Source organism: Argiope bruennichi, chromosome 4, assembly GCF_947563725.1.
Source record: "Argiope bruennichi chromosome 4, qqArgBrue1.1, whole genome shotgun sequence".
In the NCBI taxonomy this organism is placed as follows: domain Eukaryota; kingdom Metazoa; phylum Arthropoda; class Arachnida; order Araneae; family Araneidae; genus Argiope; species Argiope bruennichi.
The window spans coordinates 91,273,001-91,300,672 of record NC_079154.1 but is presented as its reverse complement, the minus strand read 5'-3'; the positions used below and the strand labels follow the sequence as shown (position 1 = coordinate 91,300,672).

The 27,672-nt window shown below is 27.5% G+C and overlaps 2 protein-coding genes across 5 annotated transcripts in view; both read right to left on the bottom strand.

The window, feature by feature from the left end:
* Positions 1 to 3,771, bottom strand: part of LOC129965474 (choline kinase alpha-like) — a 97,410-nt gene extending 93,639 nt beyond the window's left edge. The window contains exon 1 of the mRNA XM_056079372.1: positions 3,649 to 3,771. Within this exon, the coding sequence (XP_055935347.1) occupies positions 3,649 to 3,656 (8 nt within the window). The 5' untranslated portion in view covers positions 3,657 to 3,771. The remainder of the gene's footprint in view (positions 1 to 3,648) is intronic.
* Positions 3,772 to 13,062: 9,291 nt separating this feature from the next.
* On the bottom strand, positions 13,063 to 27,529 carry LOC129965561 (probable splicing factor, arginine/serine-rich 6). 4 transcript variants are annotated; one of them, XM_056079557.1, is made up of 10 exons: positions 27,254 to 27,529; positions 25,127 to 25,162; positions 24,693 to 24,745; positions 22,355 to 22,441; positions 21,052 to 21,087; positions 19,239 to 19,268; positions 18,899 to 19,038; positions 16,997 to 17,161; positions 16,237 to 16,405; positions 13,063 to 13,383 (listed from the first exon to the last, which is right to left on the bottom strand). In XM_056079557.1, exons 1-10 carry the CDS (start codon positions 27,366 to 27,368, stop codon positions 13,234 to 13,236), a joined length of 981 nt encoding a protein of 326 aa, XP_055935532.1. In that variant the 5' UTR covers positions 27,369 to 27,529; the 3' UTR covers positions 13,063 to 13,233. The 4 variants fall into 4 exon arrangements, with proteins under 4 accessions (XP_055935532.1, XP_055935533.1, XP_055935534.1 ...); XM_056079558.1 differs by lacking the exon at positions 21,052 to 21,087; XM_056079559.1 differs by lacking the exon at positions 25,127 to 25,162.
* Positions 27,530 to 27,672: the final 143 nt, after the last annotated feature.

Below are 27,672 nucleotides of genomic sequence, written 5' to 3'. Positions count from 1 at the left end.
CATTAACGAAGTGTTAATAAAAAGAACATCCATGTTCCAAACATTTGGAAAACATAATTCTTTCTTCCTAATTTGAAACCTATAAATTTTATATTTTTAGATATACGTCAAATTCAAATGATTTCTACCTTTGAAGAAGTGATATATTCTTCGTTAGCTTCATCATTTAGAATTAGTGACATAGCGATGATAAGTGGCTACCAGTGCATAGTAATTAATTTTCGCCCCCTTTCCATCTAATCCGTTTGTTTCTAATTTTTAAAAAAAAACCTTTAAAAAATGTCTTAATAACTTTTTAAATATTTCAAAGTTCTCAAGATCATCGAGATATCTTCACCAAGGGTTGCCATAATTTCCAAACATTGGCATTGATCGTTTAAGTGCTAAGTAAATAAAAAAAAAGTGAGAGGATAAGTGGAAAGAGGCAAAGGTAAAAGGTAAAGAGGAAAAAGTGAAAGGGCAGATAACAATTTATCTTAAGCTGATAAAAATAATCAATGACGTTTGAGCTATCTAATAAAATGAACATGTACCAGAATAATAAAAAAAGAAACAAGAAAAAATATATATGCCTAATCATATTTTAAAGTTGATTTTGTTGTTTTAATTATATCATTTTTTTTTCTTACATATAATTATAAAAAGAGGGGCGCAAAACTTTTGAAAATTATAATGACAAATATAAATTGTTTCAATTATCTCTACTAACAACCTATTTCTTTATCTGACCTGTTGAGATGGGCACAGGAGAAAATACTCTAGTGAACTGGAATAGCAATTATATATTTGCATATCTTTAAAAGACATGACTTCACAAATGTATATAAGACATGACTTCGCAAATGTATATAAGACATTATATCTTTATTAGAAATTAATCATCTTTATGATCAGTTGATTCCTAGGAGATATTAGTTATATTGAATTTCAATTAGATTCTTCTATAATAATAAAGCTGAATATATATGTGTGTGTGTTGGCGTTCTACAGACCAGATCGTTTGATTTGCAGCTACCATATTAAGTACATGTGTACTTTGGAGGTCTTAAATGTTCATCTTGGGGAGATTTTTTTAAAATTTTTAATTATAATTTTAATTAATTAAAAATTAAATGAAATTTTGGCGTTTTTCAGCTATAACTTCCAAAAATATTACAGAACAAAATTAATTTTTACATCATATTGAAGTTCAAAAAATAATCCTTTCAATGATACTAATGTTTTTTTAGAAAAGACAGGCTTGGCTACAGTAAAAAAAATGCCTTTATATTAATTGTAGTTTATTAATTTCCACTTTAATTTAAAAATGAATTTTTCGGGCGCTGATAGAAAATTAAGAGAGAGATACGTTTGTTTGTTTCTTATGGCACTTGCCACTGACAAGCCCGCTGTCATGAAGACAGCAATTTAAGCCTGAGGGGAAACGTCTCTTATTTTCTATAGCAGCGCCAACCAGGGCCAAGAGTACGATTTTGCCACTCACGCATCACTCATTCGCTTGCACAACCCCTTTTTACAGGAGGGCACATTCACACATCTCACAGATAAAACAACAGAAGAACAACCATGCCCAAACCGGGACTCGAACCCGGGACGCCCAGATCACGGGGAAGACGCGCTACCCCTATGCCAGGACGCCGGCGAGAGATACGTAATACAATAAACAGAACCGCTTGAAGCCTACATAATAATGTAAGTGAATTATAAGACTATCAAAATTTGAAACTTCAAGATATTTTGTTGAAAAACCTACTATGACACCAAAATATTTAATTGAAAATTTTAACAAGAATTAATACTGATGAACCGGCATAAAAGTTGAGTTGATCGGTTTATTATATACGTGAGCTTTTCTAATGGATACTATTTTCTTATCAGAGCGTTATTAAATACATAAATCACCGATTCATCTATCTTCTAAATTTAACAGCATATAATTTCACTTTTTATTCATCCTGTAAAACAACATAAATATTAAACAGAATCCGTGTTTAGCTTTCAGCAATGGAAGAAAATCGCACAATAAAGTATTTGATGAAGCAATAAAAATATATATTCATATGTATATTTATTATATTTATATATATATATATATAATTATATTTAAAAATATGTATAACAGCTAATTAAATCTAGAGTAAAGAATTTTACAGCAACTAAATTAGCGCCATTGAAAGAAAATTTCTTTGATTTTAAAAAGATTCAAAGATTATTTCTGAGTGGGAATATTTTCGGCACTACGATGTAATCTATTGTTAAAAATCAGACAATAAATAAATAAAACAAGAAAATGTAACAAAAATTTGCACATTTTTTAAATTGGTATCATTGAACGGTGTAATATGTGTTTTTATGCGATAATATTTTCAGCTGTTATCGCGGAAAAACGCCAAAATTTAGTTTGATTTTTAATTAATTAAAATATTAAAAAAATCTCTCACAGGTCACATACCTTCCCTCCAAGGTATACGTGTTCCAAATTTGGTAGCTGTAGGACCATATGGTCTGATTTGTAAAGCATCAACACATGTTTTCGCTTTTATTATTAGTATAGATGTAATTTATATTTATTGTATAGATACAAAGTACACTGATCAGAAAATACTGATATTTCTATTCTGAAAATATTGATTTTCCACAATCAATTTCACAATTGTTTTGCAGTTTTGGCTAGTATTATCTTCTAAATAGTCACTCAGGTATACAAACTGATTGAATAGAATGTCAACGTTGTCACTATCGATGCTTAATGAAAAGTGTAGGTACGAAACGAGATACATTTTTTTATTGAATACTAAAATATGATAATAACGCCATATATACGGGTTGTATGTATATATGGCCTATTTATGCTCACTCGCCTTTACGCTATAAAATATATCTTTTTCTGAATTAAATATTCCCATATGGCTCGTGTTTTTGTCTCGAATGGAAATAAGCTTTTGTACAATTACCCCTAATTTTAGAACATTCCTATGGGAAACTTTAAACTTACCCTTCTCCTACATTAAGTTAGATGACAAAATATGAATCAACATTTTATCCCCCTTTTGATAAAAAGATTGAAATTTACTTCTCTAAAAATTGAATATGAAACAGCATATCCAGTTCAGAATTATTACTATTAACTTAATTGTTAAAGGTTAATATTTCATGAAATAAAACGCTTTAATTCTTCTAAAGATATTCAGATGATCCAAAAAAATCAGAGAGCTATATTTATGACCATTAATAAAGGTTAATATTTCTAATAAAGAATTTATTTTTTAAATAAAATTTTCCCATCGTTTTAAATTTTATGTTTTGAACAAATATTTTATTAAAAAAAAAGATTTAAATTCTGCTTTGTAATTATAAGAATTTACTTTGAAATATAAACATCCCATGCATAAAAGATGTTTTGATAATACAAAATGCTTTACAATATGAAATTTTAAACAAAAAAAAATATTGATACTCAAATAAAATTAATACTTTTCCTTATAAAACTAATAAATGATACATCATCAAAAAATTTATATTAAAGAAAAATGCATATATTAATTTAAATATGTACATGAAAATACATTCACACACTTTTAATTTTATTATGTGTAAATTTTTGATTAAAATGTAATTTCTCAAAGTAATCGTACATATAATACTCACTATCGCATCTAAACAGACTCGGATTTGAACATAAAGCTCTGCATTTGCCGAAAGCACGGTTTAAAATGTAGCGAAAAATTATTATATTATTTTTAACCGATTTCCGACGTCATCTATTCTTATTTAAGCCTGTAGTATAATTTCTTTCATTTAAGAAGAAGAAAAAAGCGATATATAAGCCAATTCAGGCACCTCTTCGCACCAAAAACTATAGGGTGATTCCCTAAAATTAGATGTTTCGAAGCTGAGAGTCGTCCTCTCCGCTGATTTAAAAATAGATGTCACGTGTATTAAAGCATGGCGATCCACTGTCTCCTTCTGGAACAAATTTTTTTTGCCGATAAACTTATCACGTTTTGGAAACAACTTTAGCAGAATGGAATAGTAAACAAGAGCTTTCAGACACGTCATGACTTACATTTTATCTATGTGTTCTTGCTCAAAAATATGTAATAGTTTCAAATAAAATAAATAAATAAAACATTAGCAGTAAGAACTGTTCGTTTTGATATCTTCAATAGAATATATGGTAACAAATTGTTTTAAGTTTTCAAAATCCCGAATAATTACAAATATCCTTCTTCTAATAATAATAATAGTGCAAAAATATTTTTAAAAAAAATCTAACTTCTAGTTCGAAATATTTATTCATTCGTAATATGATAACATTTAAGGCTTGATTAATCTATTTTCACTTCATTTTTAATTATTTTTACTTCGTTTCTTAATTACATAGCAGTAATAGCGTCCATAGAGAAAAATATATGTAATACGATAGCAATACACATGAGCATAAAAAAAAAAATCAAGAATATTGTTATAAAATATAATTAATAAACTTGTCATTTCAGAGAACGCCTTGTGTGGCACTGGCGTACATAAGTTACGAAATATTACTTTTGGCATGAATTTAGCATTTCTGCTGAATCTATCGCGTTATCCTAGACAATTAATCCTTGGCATGTCAAATATATCCAAAAATCTAATTTGTGTTTTAAACGCGTTTTTCTCAATCGATTCAGACAAAAATTTGAATCAAAATTGCACTTGCAGTCACAAAATGATATACCAAATTTAATATATTTAAGTCCCTGCGTCTTTGAGTTATCGCTTTTACATGTTTTTGAAAGTACAGACCGGCAAACAGTCAGTCACATGTTGGATTTGGCTTAAAATTTGACAGGTATCTAGACTATACATGTTAATTCTGTGTATATTATTTTATCTATCTAGCTCTCTTCGTTTTGTAGTTATAGTGCTAAATTATATTCGAATAACCGGGCAGACAGATTTCCTTTTAGTGGATTTTGCTGAAAATTTGATAGAAATCTACAAATTTGGTATAATGGCCGTATACCCAATTTCATCCGTCTAGATCAAAGCTTTTTTGAGTTGTCTTTGTCACAGACAGACAGATAAACATCTTCCAAAAATGTGTTTTTCGAACTCATAGAGGTCTAAAACGTGGAGATCCGCAAAATCTCGAGTTCGAATTTTTTGAATATTACTATACTTTATACTACGTTTACGAGAAAGTAAAAATGTGTAAGTATAAATTAAGTAGCATAATGCGCACGTAATAGCACAACAAAATTCATTTGATATACTGTTATTGTTGCAAAATAACTCAAAAATATTTCTAAAAAAATCATTGAAGTGAGAGAAAATTATTATCATTGGATGGAATTAAAGAATTAAGAGAAAATTTTTATCACTATGACTTAAGATATGACTGGAAATCTTATTTTTTAAATTTTAAAGATATAAAAACGGTTTTTGTGCAATTATATAACAGTATTATATATATATGTAATAATATTTTAAACTCTAATTTCATTTAATTAATTACCAAGGTTTTATCTTAATTTAGCCCATAGTAACTTCATTCTAAAATATTTTCTTATTTCGTGATCCAATTCCACTTTCTCTATTTAATTAATTCAAGAGAGCTTTGTAAAATTGTTTTATCGGCTAAAAGCCTCACTTCCCCACACTCCGTATGAAGGGCTAGAAAAATGTCCAACAAGCACATTCTTTTGTAAAAGATCCCTGTGTTTGCCCTTACCTCGTCAACGCGTGTAGCAAAAATCCCTATCGAAATCTTAATAAAATATTAGCACTGTAAAAAAAATATTTTCCCCATCAAAATCTCAGGTGATATAAGACCAGGGATAAAATGTTCAAGAGCTTTTCCCTCATTCCTTTTCTGTGGTGTTCTGTGGGCTGCTCGTCGCTCCTGCTTGTAAATAATGCGTGCTTCTCCAAGATGAAATAAAAACGACGTCACGAAATCGAAAGTCTCTTCACTGTCTTCAAACTGCATTCTGCTTCGCATAAAATAATGCTTACATATATATTATGCAATTTTAAGACATTTATTACAATAAAAAGTTTTTTTTACTAATTTTTTAATTAAAAACTCAATTTAAAATTCTGGAAAGTCCTTCTTTAGCAATCACGTACTACTTAAGAAATTACTAAGGGGAAAATTTCCTAGTTCTGATTCAATGCTCTACCCTTTAGAGCATTTTGAATGATTTGAAAATAAAAAGTATTAACTTAAATAATTAACATGTTAATAATATGCTGAAATATAAAACTAAATTGTTTACCTTTTAACTTTCTTGTATACGAAGTATAGAGAAAGTATAGTAATAGTCAAAAAATTCGACCCCCAGATTTAAACCTCCCAGAGTTTGAAAAACACATTTCTGGAGAATGTCTGACTACGACAAAGATAACCCAGAAAAACGCTTTGAGCTAGATGGATGAAATTTGGTACGCAGTCTTTACACAAAATGTGTAGATTACTATCAAATTTTGAGCAAAGTCCATTCAAAAGAAGTCTGTCTGTTCGATTATTCGAATATAATTTTACACGATATCTACAAAACGAAAAGAGCTAGATAGATAAAATTCGTTACACAGATTTAATGTCTATATTGTCTACACTTGTCAAAGTTTGAGGAAAAGGGATGATCATATGTTGGTCTGTATTTTCAAAAACATGTAATCGCGATAAATCAAAAACGCAATGATTTACATATCTCAAATTTAGTATAATACTTTGTGACTACAAATGTAGTTTTATAGCAAATTTTTGTTTCAATCGGTTGGAAAATAGAATAATCAATTTTTGAATGCCATTAACAGCATGCAAGAGACTAATCGAAAAAAAAGGTGATAAAAAAACTCCTCAAAGTATTTCACAATAGATTCGTTAAAAATGTTAAATTCTTGGCAAAGTTTAATATTTCGCAAATATTGTACTCCAATGCCATGCAAGACGTTCATTGAGATAACATCTTCATTATAGAATATGCGAGAAAGTTTTTGGGAAACCCATCTGATTCTTTATTGAGAGGAGAAGACTCATACAATGTACAGTCTAAAGCGTATAGCGAATGTTATGAGCGAGGATAGAACTTGGGACCTTGTGGTTCGCAGTCCAATAACATGACCATGATACAAAAGCAACTGCTTGGGTAGTGTAGTTGTTAACTGGCTTATAAGCTATTCACCACAGACACTCCCTCCAGTGAGTCAGAGGTGAGACGAACAATATGGCTGTTGAGTGGTGATGAATAAGCTGTTGATTCTAAGAAACTATCAATCCATAAATAAACAATGTGCAAAAACATCTATATAATTTTTCTGAATCTATATAATAAAATATAAAATATACATTGTATTTAGAGAGCGCTAATGCTGCTACAACTAAAACACGAATGAACTTAACCAAAATTAGAAATAAATATTAAGTTAACAGCCAAAGAATCAAAAAGAAAGATTAAATGAATCCGGCCTGAGGGTGACCCTTGAGAAAGTCTTCAGGCCGGATTCATTTAATCTTTCTTTTTGATTCTTTGGCTGTTAACTTAATATTTATTTCTGTGGATTCTAATGCTCCCATGCCCATTTGAGAAGAGCCAAGCGTTATGGCGGTCGTGTGTAGGCGAGTGGTTGTTGTTGCTGCGTCAAGTGAGTCTGACGACTCTGGTTTTGCTGCGCCAAGTGAATCTGACGACTTTGGTTTGCTGTGGGTAGATGGCGCCACAACAGCTGTACGCAGGTTGAAGGTTCATCGTCCGAGGTCACCAATGTGCCGGATTGTGATGAGAAGGGATAGAACCTTGGACCTTGTCGTTCGCAGTCCAGTAACATGGCCATGATACAAAAGCAATTGCTCGGGTAGCGTAGTTGTTAACTGGCTTATATGCTATTCACCACAAGAGACTAATTGCCGAAATCCTCTGAATTCTTAGTACCCGACTCCTCCGACAGCACACAGATAAAATTGAATGAGCGGATACCGCGGCAGCGATACCGGCGAGAACTGTGGTTGAGTCCAAAGGGCAATCACCGGCCACGGCACAACCTTTTCCTAGGGAAGTACGTCACGTCATCGATGAGAGGTAGCCAACTCCCACCTTTTTCTGCATCCACCATAGCGTCGAGGACCAACTATCAGGTTGGAAGCTTCCCCTCCTTATTTTTGAGGTGTCCCCAGAGTGAGAGCTTATTGGGTGAGGAAAAACTAGTCATGTCTGACAATGGATACGGTAACTCAAAAACATAATGATAGAAAGATGATTTTCGACTAATGAATTTTATATCAAAATTGTACATTTCTATCAAACTGTAAGTGAAATTCGTTAATTAGAAATATGTTACTGCTTATACAATAAGAAACAAGAAAGATAGGTTATCTAGACTGTTGATATTCTTGGCTGATGGGTTGAGCTAAGTGATCTTACAATTGAAAATCAAAAACTGGCATATCACGATATCTCTTTGAGGGTTAAGTTCAAAAGTCTTGTGAGCGGGAAACCTCATTGACATTGAGAACTAGTACGAAGTGCATTCAGAAATGTTCGCCAAATTGTCCTTTGATATTGAACCAAGTACATTTTTATTTATGCAGTCGAAATGCAGTTTGATATGAAACCAGCGGGAATGGTCTCCCCAAAACTTTCTCACATACTCTCTCATAAAAGTAATGGCGCACAATAGTTCTGGAATATTAACTTTTGGCATGAATTTAGCATTTTAGCTGAATCTTTCGTGCCATCCCTGGCGAGTGTTTTGGCGATAAATCTCTAGCATGGATTTAATATTACCCAAAAACCAGATTTGTGTTCCTCACCAGATAAAAACCAAAATTTGACACAAAACTGCACCAAATTTGATATATTTAAGTCATTGGTTTTTTGAATTATCCCGTTTACATGTTTCAGAAAGTGCAGACCGACAGACGGTCAATTCCTTATTGGATTTGACTTTAATAGGTGTCTACACTATGTGCATGCATCGAATTAGATCCATCTAGCTCTCTTCGTTTTGTAAATATCATATTAACTTATATTGAACAGTCAGACTTTCTCTGATCAGATTTTACACAAAATTTAATAGAAATCTGCAAATTTGGTGTTAAGATCGTATACTGAATTTCAACCATATAACTCAAAGCATTTTTGAGTTATCTTTGTCACAGACAGACAGATATTTTCTAAAAATGCGTTTCCCGAATTCGGAGAAGTCTAAAAAGTGGAGATTCGTCAAAATCTCGAGTGATAATTTTTGTGATGATATTTATTATTAGGAGGGCTGAAACATGAATAAATAAGAAGAACATAAGAATGAATAATAAGAATCCCTGCTTTTATTTGCATTTTTAATTAAAAAAAAGAAATCATAATAATTAATATTAATAAAACAAGTTTAAAATAAAGTTTTCGGAACAAGTGGAATATGAAAAACAGATGCTTATTTTTTGAAAGATTTCTTTATAACTGAAACTCAAATAGGCATAACATTGTTGATTTTTGTGTACAAATTTCCGCCAAACGATATTTTAAAGAATTTTTATATTCATTATCAGAAAAAGTGTTAAATAATAATAATTATTTTAACAAAACAATAACAGACTATTCTTTCATTAAATATATTATTTGATTTTTATATATATATATATATATATATATCAAAGTTTAGTGTCACTGCAATATTCACACACAAGGAGTTACTTTTGAGTTTTATTTTATGAAGTTGCATTCGTTTAACACTATTTAAATTTGCATTTTATACAGAATACCATTTCTGTACTTCTTAATAAATTAAAACTTTATGAATCATTTCTAAATTGTAATCGATTCCCATATGGCTCAAACAAAACAGCTTGAAATGTAAGGGGAATAATATGTTACACGTATCAATTCCCATCCTTTCATCTTTACATTTATTTAAAAAAGAAAATATTTTAATCTAAAATGTTTTGCTTTCCTTTCCATGTTGCCGATTTTTATCCTTTATTGGAGAATCGAATCCTTTTGCAAAGAATAGATAGATGCCTTTAAAGAAAATGAAAATCATGTTATTCTGAGAGCTTCTGGTTATTATTAAATATCTTAAAAATTGGACGGAATGCATAAAATTTGGAATAATGCTGTTCAACTTGATTGACATTGCAGTTTTTGGAAATTTTTATTCAAAAATTTTAAACATATAAATTTAAAATTAATTTTAAAAAAATGAAATACAATTTTGGATTTTTTTAAAGCATATTATTCTTTCTTAATGCGTATTTCACTTCAAAACAAGAATTATGGTAAAAGATTCATTATATCTTGAAATGTATTGAGAAAAAAACCCTTTAATTTAATATTGGGAATTGAAAATTCCATTCTTAAAAATCAGTAGCTCAAAATTGCAAAGTGTTGTCTGCATTACACTTATTTTAATCTGGAAATAAAAGGGCTTTTTTCCTGAAAATGTATGAAGGGAACACTAAAATTTAATCTAAGCAATATTATATAAATCGTTTATACACTTTACATTAGCCAAATTAGCATTTTTTTCATAATGTTAGTCAACTTTAATTTAGTTTATGCACTTAATTGTTGGAACTTGGGAAGAATTAATTGCTACCAACAATCAGTAATTAAATGAGAAAATTCAACAAAAGAACAAACCAGTGCATGAAGAAAAGTATTAGTATTTGAGCTAAATTTTGATACACGAGCCAAATGAAAATATTCTACACATTTTGCAGCTAAGTGAATAATTTTGCCTCGAAATTCAGCCATCAAATATATTTAAGCATTTTTTTTTTTTTAATTATAAGGCAGTTAAGATTATTTATCATTTGGACCAAGCATTAGATTAATTTAAACTACAACAAATTTATATAGCACAGGTAATTGTAAAATACATATTTAAGCTACGGTACAACTGATTAACAAATTAATTACTATAGATGCTCTCAAATAAAATAACCATCTTGTAAAATGTGTAAACACATATACATATATCTTCTTGTTAGTAGCAGCTAGCATCTGACTCGTTTATTTATTTAAAAAATACACCACTTGCCAAATATGATCCCAAAATATAAATGATCATATGCTCTTAATAACATATGCAGAGAGGGGAGGGGGGCTAGCATTCATAAACTGTAAAATATCTATAAAGGTTATTTTCTGGAGAAAAATATATGATTTTTATAAATGACATACTTCTAATCATTATAACAATTGCATACAATACAAACCATCCAAATGCAGGTCAGTTTGGAAGGTTCTTTGAATTGAAAGGTAATATAAGATCATATCACAAAAAAAGTTTTTAAAAATGTGTACTATTGCTTTGAAAGAAATTTTATTAAGCCTACTCAATAAATTTGATGCATTATCTTTTAAAGTCTTAATAAGAAATTCAAACAGTTATTCAGGTGAAAGTTTTATATATTGGAAATATATATAAAAAAAAAAATATGCACTTCATTGATTCTGCTCTCTAATAAATTTAAATACAAAATATTAAACCAAAAAAGTTCCTATATTTAAGAATAAAAACGAAAAATTATGTATTATTTTCTTTATCCATATAAACTTTAAATCTTAAAAATTCATATTTGTCTTTTAAAAAAAAATTAGACCCAACTCATTTTCAGAGTATGCAAAATTCACTGTATTCTTTTATCCTTCGATTATACTTTAATTCAATTTCATTCTTTAAAAAAAAAAAAAAAAAAAAAAAAAGATGCACCAATTGATAATACACTCATAACATGCGCCCTACTCGACCCACCCTAGTTATACTTCTGATGGAGAATGTAGACATTTGAAATAGTGTTCCTATTATTTTTAAAAAACAAAGTTTGTTCAAATCTGAATAGAAAACTGCAAATAGCATTTGCAGCTTTATAGAGTGATAATTTCGGAATAGTAAGAAGTGCTTGGATACTTTTTTAAAGAACTGTACAGCATCTTTAAAATAGGATTTTTGAAAAAAATGTGGATACCAATTTTTTTATGTATTTACTCCAATATATATATATATATATATATATATATATATATATATATATATATATATATATATATATATATATATATATATATATACTGTTCGTTTCGATTTCGACGATTCTATCTCATTAAGGAGAGATACACTGAAGGATAAGCGCATTTCTTGAATTCATCATACTTCAACCCTGATTTTTGCCCTATTAGATACTTTTTTGTTCAATTTTTTCCGACATGTGCATGGGAGTATCATATTGTTTTTGACCGTGTTATTTTAATTCAGTCCGCGAGTTTTATTTATTTAATTGTTAAATGTAAACATCTCCTCCTTTCATCTCGCCCCTATTTTGACGAACCCATCCTGACATATGCATAAAAGCGCGGAGGGTTTTAGAATCTGTTGTCAAACAATATATATCAGTCAAATAAAAATATTTTCAAAATGTAAGTTTTTTTTTTTAGTTTAGTCCAGATATAATCAAATCATTTAGTGTTCAGTGACTCATTATAAAAGATTTTAAACCTATTATCTAGAATTAATAATCAATTATTTAATGCAAAAAAAAAAAAATGTTACATTATTTCTTGCTTTATCTAGAGCATAATATAGTGGGACATTTAAGACTAGTACAGCAACTTAATGCAATAAAAATGCTATTGTGCATTTCTCCCACAGCTTACCTTTCGTGGCAATTCCACAACTTAATTGTTCTGTTGTAAAAAAAAAAGATACATGTCAATGTTTTATTTTTTTAGACTTAATGAAATAAAAATTTCCTTTCTTGGAGGTAAAAAAAATTAAGTTAAAGCCTACTGTTAATTTTTTCTGAACAGATTTTATTTGAAAGACAACTTCAGCAGTGTAAATACAAGCATACAGCATTGGCCAACTAGCTCCTATTTTCTTGCACAAATGAAGCTAGAAGTTCAACAGTTAAAAAACAGATAGGAGAAAGGCACAAATACACTTTCTTTTTTCAAATTTATGGCAGTGTTGAATCAAACAAATACTTGAAAAGCAGCATATAAATAACTTTTTTTCTGTAAATTCTCAAATATTTTCAAGAAATATCAAGCAAATTGATGGAAATTTCACAGTGAAATGAAACACAATTTTAAGTCAAACTTTATTGAGTCACAGATTACATAAAGAAAAGAAAACACCCAATGATAATGACAACTGCATAGTATCTTAAGGCTAAGATGTTGGAATTTCAGTTTATGGTAATAATAAAATGAACAAAGAATAAGCATGAATGATAACTTTGCGATTAAAAACTTAACGAGACTTGCTTCTAGTAGGACTATCACTTTCATTATCATATTCCCTTGTTGTCTTTTCCTTACTCAAACTTCTGCTACTACTTTTTCGAGGGCTGCGGCTCCTACTACGATTTTTTTCAAATTCAGGGCTTTCCCGCTTATCTTCCTACAAAAAAAAAAAAAAAAAAAAACTGCATATTAATAATAAAAAAAGATATATAATATTTTAAATATGATATAATATTTTAAATATGAAAAAATTACATTATTCATGCTTAGTCACTAATTTATTCTGCAATAGAAAATACATATGAATAACTTCAGTATTTCACAAAATATAAGTGTAAATGCTCAATTTCATTTTTTTCAACCAATGATTGCTTTAATACATTTCCGATAAAATAGTTTTGTGATAAAATAAGGATCCATTGTCTTAGTTTTAAATTTTTTCTTTAAAAAAATATTACAACTAAGCAGGTCATTTACAGCATGCAATTGGGAAGTTTGATATAACAAAAGAAAATGTTATGTCTTTTAATTTAAAATTCTAATTCAGTGTTTAAAGACTGGAAGTTATGATTTGTGCTGCTTGAATTATTCTAATTCAAAACTATTGCCAAAGTTTTATACCATTGACTATTCTGAATTTTATGTTCAAATTTCTTACTGCGCAGCTGATTAACACATTAATACAAGTTTAGAACCTTTTTTTCGGCCTACATTCAATTGATGAATTCAATTTTGATACCTACTTGATTATACACATTTTCAGTTCTAAAATTTCTAGAAATATAAATAATTTTAAACCTTTTTTTAAAAACATTTTTATTTTCAAAATTAATTTAGAGAACAATAGAATATAGTTTTCTTTCGTACAATACAAGATGTTGTTTTAGTGGGAGAAAATCTCATATGAATTATAAAAACTTCCCTTAATTAAAACACAATCATAATTTAACATTCACTTTATTACATATACAAATAGGATATAATAAATATTAAGATAATTTAAGCAATTTCATTAATTAAAATATACCAAATAAAAATGTACCAATCCTTTTTCCAAATATTTTTTCAATCCTTTTTCCAAATATTTTTTAAGTGCAAGCTAAAATCTTTCCCTTTTTTTATAAAGAATTTCTATTTTGTAAAGATAAGATTGATTTTTTATCAGGTTTTTAGGAAGATTTTGTTTAATATCTGTAAAATTTACAAGATTGATAAATAAGTGCAATTACAGTACCACGAAGATTGATTGACACTTTTTAATAGCAACATGATGCCCCTGCATAGGTCACCATTAGTTTCATATATGCAATGCATGGAGTATTTGTAAAACAATAACACATCTTAAATGTGTTGCAATTTCATAATATTATGACATTATATTTAACTGAAATTAAAGATCCCACTACATCCCAGGTAAACCAGTTAATCGTCAAAAGCAAATATAACTATTCCAATAAAATTATAGCTTAAGGATGTACAAGAAATATGTATTCCAAGTTGTATTAGAGATTATCAGGACTTTTGTCTAAATTTCTGATATAAGAATGCAGCTGATCTACAAAAAAGCTACACATGTAAGCTTAAAAGGATTTCTTGTTACAAGTTCCTGGTGTAAAATCACTTTAATTTAGAATGGGATATCATTAAGCAATAACAATTGACAAAAATTTAAATTTCTATTCATGCATGTCTATTTTAGATTTACTTAATGATTAGATTTAAATATGAAGTACAACTAATTTATTCTACACAAATAAATAAAATACACATTTTTATTCATTTGCAGAATTGCTAAAATAAATTATGGAAGAAATATAAATGATAATGTTCATCTAAAAAAATATAGCATAACAGCAAAAACAAGAAAAGTTGTATGTGCGCATTCAAACACACACAGATTTAAAATCTGAAATTAGCCAGTATCCCTCCAAAAACTGTAATATACAGAAATGAATCTGACTTATAAATATTTAGACATTTTAAAACTGGAACACGAGTGTCCATCCAAGTCACTGCACCCTAAAACGATTTGTTACAATCTTACAGTAATAATACAACTGTTATTCGCAAGCTATGTTTCTGAGCAAAGTAGCATTAAAAAAATTTCCCCTTTCCTGTGTTCTATCTAAAGTATTTTCCAAATTAAGAGGTAAATTACAGGTACATAAAACCCCTTAAATCTACAAATACAAAATTAAAAAAAAATCTACATATATATATATATTTTTATATATAAAGCTTATTTTTTTAAATGATTAAAATCAATAAGAAACATTTAGAAAAACAGGGGGGGGGGGGGCTTAATTTCTAAGAATTTATTAATAGGCTCAATCCACATTTCATTATATTATTAATATAAAGCAAAATATAAAATTAATTTTTTTTTAAAAAAAATAGGTCTTTATTTTTCTCTAAGTGTCTTCATTAGAGACACTTAGAAATAATGATGATAACACATGATAATTTGAAAATCCCAATACTATTTGATAGGCGCTACCTACTATTTATTACTGACATATAACACAATATTTTAATACTTGGAATTAAAAATCTTATTCTTTCAAAACACTGTTCACATAAATAAAAATCATAAGACTATGAACAGCATAAGATGGAAATAAACAAACTGCTAAAATGAATGTTTAAGGAGCAATACACGTGATTGCAAATGAAAAGCTAAGTAATTTTTAAGTGTAATTAGCTAACAAGTAGTGTTATTTACAAAATCTTAATAAAAACTCAATAAAATTTGCAAAATATCTAAATTAAATATATTGGAAAGGAATTAATGATGATTATTTTATACTTTTGACTAATTATTAAATAATTAAGACAGAATATCACATTGAAAATTATATCTAACAAAATTACACAATACATAAAATATTTGTTCATAAAATTTTTATCTTTCTGGTAGCTTATCCTTTGACTCATTCTACACATATTAATGAGTATTTTATTTCAATTGTATAAAAAAAGAGCACAAATATTAATTCTAGAAATTACTTACATAGTTGTAATTTTCAGGACTTTTAGGTGGCGACCTGTCTTTATGATCAAAACTGGGAGAACGACTGGCACTCTTACTTGGAGGAGAGCGACTTCTAGAGACAGATTTACTTGGTGTTCTAGTTTTCTTCTTAGACTTTTCTGGTTTCCTACGATTCTTATCAAGAGATCTGTAATAAATTTTATTTTTACATTGTATATTATTTTACATTAAGAAGTCTGTTTCAAATTTTTTCTAAAGCAAATTAAAATTTCTATCAATAAGAACAGTTTTTTAAATAATCAATTATTGATCAAAGCATGAAAGTACAGCTACACAAGTAGAAAGTCAAAAATTAGTACAATAAAAAAAATAATAATAAGTTCAACTTAATATTGGATGGATTTGTTTAAGTTGCCTTTCTTTTTTTCATACTTCTGGCATGTCAAGGATTAAAAAAAAAAAAAAAAAAAATCAGAAGAGACTATTGATAAAAACTTGCCACCAGAAAAAATTATCAGACAGAAAAAAAAAAAAAATACAGTTATAAAACAAAAGCTAATGAAAAAACTCAAATTTACAATTTTAAAAACTAATAATCAAACTATTACACATTAAAAAAGTATCATACATATTAGAAGAGTGGGAGGAAACCTCCATTTTAAAACACCTTCTCACAAACAATAGCTTATTGAAAAAAACATTTAAATGAATATAAAATGTTACTATAGGTGTATACAAAAATATACCAATTAAATCATATGGTAGAAGTTATTTTTACCTGGACCTAGTTCGAGATCGAGATTTTGAGGGTGATGCTGATCCACTAGGAGACCTGTACTTCATTCTCTTATCCCTGCTTGTACTTCTGCTCTTTTGACGATATCCAGAAAAACTTCTCCTACGTCGATCACGGCTTCTAGAACGGCTGCCTGATAAACTTCGCCTAAAATAACCCAGGAAAATTAAAAGGAAGTTATTCTATAAAATTAAAAATTTCTTCGCAAATTTTAACTAAAGATAAATATATATCTCAACAAACTTTTCGCGAGATGGAACAAATATGTAAGGAGAATTTCACAAAAAGCTTTTAACAATAATCTGCTTTAAACATTTAAATTTTAAAATTAAGACTGCTGTATAATACTGTTATAAAGTAATATATACTTTTATAATTTAGACATTTTAAAGAAAATTTTATTTCTTTTTTGTGATGTGAAGGGCAGGAAAGTCATGGTTTCAATGTCTGACATTGTATGCAAGAACAACAGATTTTTTTTAAAAAAATTATTCCAGAATTAACAGAAACACGATTAAATGCATATTTTTTCAAGAGACTTATAAAAACTTGATCTGAAAATTAACCATTCTGCCATACTATATAATTAAATTTAGAGGGAAAGAAATTTTCAATATCTCTAACTTTTAATCATGAGTTTCATCATAATTTTTTTATGGAGTTCAAATAATCTTTTTGAGAAACAAAAAGATTTGGGTAAGAAATTATAGAATCTCATTACATCTGTTTCGTACTATGCCCTAGTAGTAAAAAAACACCATTCTATACAAAACTAAAATAATAGAAGGGGGTGGATAATTCCACCCCCTTCTATCATTAGCAGACTAAAATTATTTCAGATCTATTTATCTATGAATGTTTAATTTTGATTCTAAAAAGGAAAACATAAAATTGAAATTAGAACTGTTGTAAGATCGTATTATAAACCAATAACCTACTCGCATAACTTCTATAACTATCTTTCCCAGTTTCCAAAGAATTTTCCTATATTTTTACTAGCTACATTTGGCGACAAAGCTTACTGACTTTTTAGATGTTAAACGATTAACTTAAAATGTTATTTGATGTGACCAAAAAACATGAACTTAATTGAATCAGTGTACCGCAATTACAAAAATTGTATATGAAATATAAGCAGAAATGAAAACCCTATTACAGAGTTGTAATTGGCAAAAATGCACGACTGAATTTTTTGATGGATGAATTTGAATTCGCTCACAAAACTTTAAAAAAAAAAAAAAAAAGGGAGGGGGGAATTGTGCGTTAAATTAAATTAAGAACTATTATTAAAATTAAGGAGAAAAATTATACGGAATTCAAATTAATATCATTGAAAAATAATGTATTGAGTCTTGAAAAATAATCGTTTGGAAAGATACAAATCTTAATTTTTCTTAGGCAGGTTACAGCAATTACTTATATGGCGAATATTTTTGCATTTGATTAAACTTTCTATTTCTTGATTTCTTTTATTGATTGAATGGAACTATATTGAATCCTCTTTTTGATATAAGCCCCTAACAATTCCCCTCCAAAAAATTTCATATAACGCAGCTCCATTAATTAGCTAGGTGAAGGATTAAATTAAGTGCAGATGTAAAAACATTCAATGAAGCAGCCTGAAATGTTTGTATAACACTTTGATTGTTGCTTTTCAACAATAAGTCATAAAAGCAATTTCTGTGACATGTACATTAGTGTTTCATATATATACAGATCACATTTTAATATGATAACACAAAAGCAGCTACATTAAAAATTTATCTACAAAATAATTATTATAAGAATAAACTTATGAACCATCAAATTTATCTCTTAAATATTATATTTTAATACATTGCACTTTTTTTCATAAATGTAAGAAATAATAATAAAAACATTTACTTGTTACGATATGACCTTGATCTGGATCGTGATCGAGAACGATTCCGAGATGATCGAGGATAATAACGATCTCTATCTTGATCAGGGCAATCTCGGGCCCAATGGCCTGTTCTGCGACATCGATAACACTCTTCACTGTTCTATTTCAAGTAAAAGAAAATATTTTAAAAACAGGACTATAAGTTTTACTAAAATACACTACATTTGCATTTTAATTCCACAAAGAACATAAACAGAATACATTTTTTAAAAATTTGTCAGCAATAATAAATAAATATTACATTTAAAAATTGATTTTTTTTTATTTATTTATTCAGGAACAAAGCAGTTAAAACCTTACCTGACGTGATGAACGGCCATAACTATCTCTCTGAAAGAAGGATTATATACATTAACAAAAGCATTAAAGAAAAAAAAAAAATGTTTAATGTAATCTATAAAGGAAAGTGGGGCAAAATGTGCCAAAATTTTTTTTATTTGTTATGGCATCAAAGAAAGTCTTTAAAAGTAATTAGATTTATTTCCAGTATTTAATGCTTTTGATAGTAATGGCCATGGTAACACTGTGTTCCACTACAGAGAAACATTGCTGCATCATAGTAGCAATGGTTATTATAAAGAATGGACATTCATTAAATTCATTTTGAAACCAAGCATAGATATTTCATGGTTCCTTAATCAGGTTTAAAATAAATTACTATATCTAAAAAGTTTACGAATAATTAAATAGCTTTAATTGTGGGAAAAAATTAAGACCAATATGAGAACAAGGCAGCTTTTATATGTCCTCCAAATACCAAGTCTTTCTTTCTATTATAGTCATATTTAAATGTCTTAAACAATACTAAGTAAATACTAATTGAGGCGAAAAAACTGGTGTGAATATAAAAAAATATTGTTAATATCCTATGAAAAGATATTTAAACCTGTATGAAGAAATAATTTATTTTTATTATCAGTCATATTTCCAATAAAAAAAACAATCATCAAATAAAAGAGTACAAAGCTATACAAATAATAAAATTTTATGAAACATATGTTTGTTTGAATATATTAATGGGAGAAATTATGTATGCAACATTGTGCCACATAATATAGCTTGTAACAAATTTTTCTAAGATAGTGTGAATTTTGTTCACTCACTTTAACTCAAAAAACACAGCCTTAATACAATTAGTTTTACAGCTAAAATATTATTCATCATAAAATAAATACTACTCATGAATAAAAGCAATTTAATTCCAACACACAATTTTACTTTTAACATGAAAAAAAAAATGGAAGTATAATTATAGAAATGTAACTAAATGTGTGCAAATTCTCCTCAAACATACGCATCCAAAAAACGATGATTGGTAAGATTTAAAAAAATTGGTGCAAATATTGCTATCACTTTAAAATGAAATTCACTTTAATATTGCACACAGATAAGACTTTATCCCACTTTCCCTATTCTCTTTTGTAACTTTATACCATTTTTACCAATTTCATATAGATATTAAAAGTGTATTATACTATGAAAGTCTTCTAATAAAAGTGTATTATACTATGAAAGTCTTCTAATAAAAGTATATAGTTACTTATCAAGAGTAATACATAAGATTTAGCATTTCTAATTCATATTAATTGCAGAATTATGTCTCATTACTATAAGTTAAAGCAATATGAAATTGTTTCACGAAATTTTAATAATAAATATTTGAAATTGTTTATATAACTGAATAAGGTGCACAAGCGAACTGAGAATTATTCAGTATTAAACATTACTGTTAAAACATTGTTGCATTTACGAGTTAAGTACAATCTGAATATTAACATTACGTACATTAATCCTAATTTTTAAAAAATTATAGTTAAGCACATAAAAAAGAAAAATTAGAAGGGAACATATAGGATCCAATACTATAATATTAATAAATATTTGCAACTAACAACTGAATTGATTAAAGATTTGAAGGTGGTGAAATAATTTAAAATGTAGAAAAGCATTAAAAGCAGCTAAATTATGTTTTCAAATTTTCATTCACTATTTTTAAAAATGCAATATATTGAGCTGATAATTTGCAAAGCAATTTGCATCTTTGAAACTAACAAAATATTGGTGGGAAATGGCTATAGCAGAATGCTAGGAATTCTTTTTCAGGATAACTTACCCGAAAATTGGAATTCCTTGGATAACTTGAACTATCCTGTAACCACAGTAAAAGATCTAGATTGGTATTATTTCTTTAGAGGTTCTAAACATCAAGTAATAACAGAAAGCAAGCCAAATATCAATAAAGAAATTGTTGAAAATTTTAAACTTTTATTTCCTTTTCTTAAAAAAAGAAAAAAAGCCTTACACCAAAGTATTTAAAAAGTAAAGAAATCAAAACTTAAGTTATCTTTATAAAGCAGGGAGCAATTACAAAAGGATAACCAAAATCATTTAAATATCTATTTGAATAAAAGCAAATTAAAAACATGCAAAATATTTTTAAAATAAACAACAGAAAATAACAATTGCAACTTACATATGAAATAAAATACTGAAATAAATGTTTTTAACTTAAAAGTTCAATTTGATTTACTGTCAAAGGCAGCAGATTAGTTACAGTGAAAACAAATGAAGAATAAATTATAAGAAATGATGCTGGCTGGGCAAGGGAATTGAGAAATAAACATGTTAAAAATAATAAGCATTGTAAAAAAGAGTCTGAACTGAAGTATTAAATTGAAACAAGGAGATATAAAATAAAAAATCTCCACTAAAAAATAATGCTGAATATATGTATATGTGTCAATGCTCTGCAGGTCAGAGCCACTTAAAGTAATACCAAACTTGGATATATTTTGGGGAATGGGCATGTGCACCTCACACTTTTTTTTTTTTGAAATTTTAATTAAAAATTAAGAGAATTTGATTTATTTCTGCCATAGCTTCCCAAAACAGCACAGAATAAAAAATTATATATAAGTTTAAAAAATCTTTTTAATGTCACTAATTTTTAGTCTGTACATTTTTTTAATTCTTTAAATTTTTTAAAAACATTTTAAGCATATTTCAAAATATTATATTTTACTGTTGGAAGGAAGCCCAAATAGTTTACTTTGCATCCATTAATATTTCATCTTGTATTTTTTTTAAATGATGCGCACATTTCAGTATTAAAAATGTTTTTAATAAAATTTCTGAAATTTTGTTTACTTGCACTCAAAATTAATTTCAGAATAATGCAATGACAAAAATTATTTAGCAATCATTTAACTTGGTGGACCAACTGTTTGCCAAAGACATCCACTTATATATAATTAAAATTTATCAAACTTAAGATTATATAATTAGAGCAAAAAAAAAAAAAAAAAAAATGCACAATTTTATGAAAACCACCAATCACTTTTTCAACATCTCCAATATGAGGCTTTACTTTATGTGCACATAATTCATAATTCTATAAGAAATATATCCATATATACCCTGGATCTATAGGAAGGACCTCTTGCCCACTCTACTACTATGCTCTGACCTTTGATTTCTCGTCCATTTTCATATTTGATAGCATCCTAAAAAAAATTTAAAACTCAAATTTAGTATTAAATTGCAGCATAAAATATAATTTTAATTTCAAATTATTGAAATTTCTTCCTTTATAGATATGTTTTATTATAGCTTTTAAAATATCCCAAAATGAAAAACTTATTAAAAAGATGCAAATAAAAATTTAAATTAAAAAAAATTATGTTTAAAAAACATTAACTTACCTGAAAACAAAAACTTAAAATTTATTGGAAATATAAAAAAAATTTCTATTCAATGAATAAAAGTATTTTATTAAGTTTATAATAGAATTATTAAAATATTTGTAAAGAAATCTAACAGTATTGATCAATAAGTATGATTTAAAAATATTTTTAAAAGGAAGCACATAAATTATTAGATTATAAAAAATATGTAAACAATTTTCAAAAGTTAAAATTTCTAATTTTATGCTATGATTTTCAGCATTTTTTTTTTCCAACTGATGACTAGCATCATACTATTGATATTAATTAAAATTCCATCATGAAAGCCACAAAAAACAAACCCTGCTGCTTAAAATGAGAAAACAAAATGTAATACCTATTCCAGGTTCAGATGGAGATTCATAGGCATATAGTTGACTAAAGGAATTATATGGAAAGACCAACAAGGCATTGGCTGAGATATGCTAGGTAGAGGCAATGCTTTCGATCTTGCCGGCACAGAGAATTGGCAATTGGATTATACACAAGACCTTTGGTAACATGGAGAACATTAGGAATGGGAGGCTATGTTTTTGGAGACGTAATGGAAGAATCATTATTGAACTCGGCAAGGCTCTTTAAGGCTACAAACTCTGTTCAATGGAAACATTGGTGTGGCACAAGGAATCGGCATGGTCTGAGACGAAGAAGCAGTTTGCCACTGGATTATCTCCAACAGAATAGTTAAAATAAGTCAATTATGAAATAAGTCAAAAGATAATAGAAAATTGTGAAGTATATAAATAGAGTACTGCCATTATGTCCAATTAAAACTACATACATGTTTAAACTTATTGTAATCAAATTTTAAAAATAAGCCAGTTTCAGTTTCATTTCAATGAGAAAATAAAACCAAGCTATCAATTTGGTATAGAATTGTCATATGTGTAATTTTCATACATTCACAAAATATTTTTGGTTTTTTTTTAGAATTTTAATGACAGTTGTGATAGCTTAAAAGCACTAAACCATCAAAATAACTAAAATCCTATTCATGTACATAGATAAGTTAATTTTGCTTATGCTGACACTATAAAAAATATACAAATAATAAAAACATTTAAATTTAAATTTTTTTATTAATTTCTTATTTTTGCACAAATTAAATCCAATATTAATAAATGAAATAGATTATTTTCCAAGGCTAAAACAGAAAATGTTTTAAAATACATTTTCATAGATGAGTATGTATGTCCTTTCCTTTTTCCCATGATGATGTACATGAATGCTGATAGGGTAATTATATATCATAAACATATATAATAATTCCTCCCCAAGAGCAAGGAGAATAATCCTTTTCAAAACTAAATCAATAATGATTTCATTTTACACACACTGAAATTTAACTCACAAATTAAAAAAAATTGGTAAAATAATGTTAAATTTGTTTTTTGGTTTTCATATTTAAAATATAAGTTAGTCAACTTTAAAACAAAAATATATAAAGTCTCATGAATTCAGTTAGTCAAAGACGCCTTAAACAATACTTTTCTTCTTTTTTTCTTTTTTTTAAACCAATGTTTATTGATACTTTTCCATTAGTGAAACCTCAGACAAAAATCTACTAAATCTTAAGAGTATCACAAATGAAGATTGATATTAACAGAATAATATTAACATCCAAGCAAAGCAATGGCATGAGATCCTGCTAATGGAAAAGTGCTATATTATATTAAAGATCAGAAGAAAAAAAATTTGCAAATGTATACAATTGCTTTTTTCCTTCAAATAAAGATTCTTTTTTAAATTCTCAATTATCAGAATCCTTCAAACAGTTAAGAGAAGAAAGTTGAGTATATTTATAAAGTTGAATCAGAATCATTATATTATAAATTCTTTATTGCTATGAATCTATATATATATGTATATATATACTTTGCTAACAATTTATCATATATCTGCAGAAGAAATTTAATATTATAATACTGAAATATTCAGCAATCATTAATAAAAGAAAAAGAACAATTACAGAAATTTTATGTTAATAAAAGTATATTAATAGCAAGAAGGAGAGGAAATATATAATTCTTACTTCAGCATCCCGTCTGTCATCATAATCAACAAAAGCATACGCCATACCAGTTCCTAAAAGCAAAAGGATACCTTAAGTTTTTTATGTCTTATTACACAATATAAACAAATTAATATAATTTTAACATTAAATAAAAAAATTTAATTTTAGATGAAAAATTAAATTATTTTTTTTAATTTATTATTTTTTAACTGCTTTTTTTCTTCCCATTCTCTTTTTTATACTTAGTTTGAAAACTGATCAAATTACGGAAATTTTTTTTATACGAATATGTCATTTTCCATACAGCCCATTTAGGATTCAGTAATCAAATTTTCTATCAAAAAAAAAAAATTTGCCTAGCGTGTTACTTAAAGAAGTGTAAAAGATTTTAAATTAATTCCGAACCATTTTTGATAAAATACAGCCTAAGTATCTTAATAAAATACACCTACTTCCAGAACCTCTTCTTCCGGTAGATCCAAACATTCCTATAACAAATTAAATATAAAAATTAATTCAGAAAATATATATTGGCATATATATTTTCTGCAAATTTATATACAATGCTTTTTGAGCATAATTCATATGAAATGGGCGTAAAAATTAATTAAGCTTTCTCTAATGATATACAATTTAGTTTTTCTTTATTTCTATAAATAAGCATAAAATTGGAAGGATTCTTTAATGGCCATCAGTACATAGTAAAGAGGCATGCATTAACTTGGACCTAAAATTAATACCGAAGTGCATTTGAAAGTTTTTAAAAAATCTTTTCCATGAAAAAAGTTTTGATAATCAATTTATTTTAAAGTAATCTAGATTCTTTTTTTCTTTCATTATAAATATTTATTTATTGATGCATAGGAAATATTCAAAGAGTGTAGCAGAAAAAAAAAACAAATTAGCCAACTAAGAAACTTTTCAAGAATACTTTTTATACCACTATATATTTTATACTACTATACATATACATTCATACTATAAGAAAAAAAAGGTATCCTTTGAAAATTTTTACAAAGAATACATTTTTAATACCTAAAAATTATTAGTCTCATTTAATATATAGTTAAAATAACCAATTTTATTTATGAAATGAAATAAAAATATTAGAATTCTCAATGACAGGAAAAAATTACCCTTCTAAAATGACAAAAATGGGAAATGTATGGAAATTTCAATTGTATAAAGGCTAGAATGCTCTGATGCTATTAATTCCAAGAGGGGCGGGGGTAAAATCAAATTAATTATTAAAAAGTTTTAACTCAAGAATCCAGAAACATGATTAATAATCAAGATTTCAACTAAATGCTTTATAAAATATATTAAATATTACAAAAAGTAGTAAATCATTTTGATTAATTTTGTAATCTATCCCTCCTCTACAATGTAGTAGCAACTATTGCGTATATAACAAGTATCAAAAATTAAGTAGCACCAGGAAAATAATAAAAAGATTTATGAAAAAAATGTGAATTACATTACACATTCTAGTATCAGTTCTTATTCAATGAATTTTCAATCCACCTCATACATAAAACAAAAAGAAAGAAAAAAGAAAAAAAAAAAAAACTTCAGAGGTCTGGATATTATAATGAAAAGGTAAACATATGAATAAGCTAATCTCAATTCATATTTAGATACTGTTCAACATAACTTAATAGTTAATCACAATTCTAAATTTACTCAAAGTCAAAGACTCAAATAAGAATTTTTTTTTTTTTATTTTAATTCTAAGAATAATTCAGCGATACATCTTCTAAAGATTACATAATTTTTAAAAACAATCTGTTTTTCCTGTTGTAAACTTCACCAAGAATCAAAACTTAATACTGTTTTACAAGCGTTCTCCATGCATTATTAGTAATAAGCAATATATGTAAGCATACCGGTTTGTTGTACAATCATCAACTAAAATAATATATTAGATGGGGGCAAAAATATCGAAATTTTGCAGCCATTAGACGATCAGCACATGAATTATTGATTTGTAATTTTTCATAAACTATGAGCTGATTTTTGATTTTATACTGCTCTTTTTCATTGAGAATTTTACAAGAAAGTATCAGTCTAGCTAAATAAATAACGATTAAAAAAATTCTTTATAATTTTTGTTAGTCAGATGTTACATATATGTATTCAATATTCTGACGTTTACTTAAATACATAAATAATGTACATGACAAAAATGTAGGAAGGGAGAATGGGTGAGAAAGATAATCTACAAATGAAAAACATGCGTGTTCTACAAAATTTAAGGAATCGATAAATAAAAAAAGATTTTTATCTATACAAATTTACCGTTCAATGACAAAAATAGTATTAAAAAACAAAACTTAGTTATTAAGATTAGTGTTAAAGCAAAAAGTTAACACAGAAAATGTGAAAGTAATATAATTTAATTTACAAATCAAAATGCTACAAATAATACCGAGTGTACACTTTGAAGTACATCATCAGTAACTAGAGAACACAAATAATAGAACAAATAAGAAAGCAATCAAATTAAAGTTATACATCCATAAAAAATTAGTTTTTATAATTTATGTTAGAAAAACCTTGATACTGTATACAGGCCTTACCATATTTCACATCGCAACGAAGTAGTCGGCCATATTTCTCAAAAACTTGTTCCACATCGCGCTCACGAATATCGATTGGAAGTCGCCCAACAAATAACTGAGAACGGCTAGACATTTTAATACGCTAAGGGTAAAACAACTCTCACACACTACAATTATTTTAAGATTTCGAAATTAAGCACCAAGACGTAAAATGTTCATTTTGCAAACTACGCAACAAAGAAATTCCTTCAACGAACACAGCGTATCAAAGACGTTCGACGAACTCAAACAAAAAAAAAATTGAAAATAAGAATCTGAATATCACGGTTACAGTGAATGTGCGATTTTTAGAAATAAACACCGAATAATATTTCCTTTGTGGTAAAGATTATTTTTAACAGAAAATATAGGAAATAATATAATTAACTTTATTTATT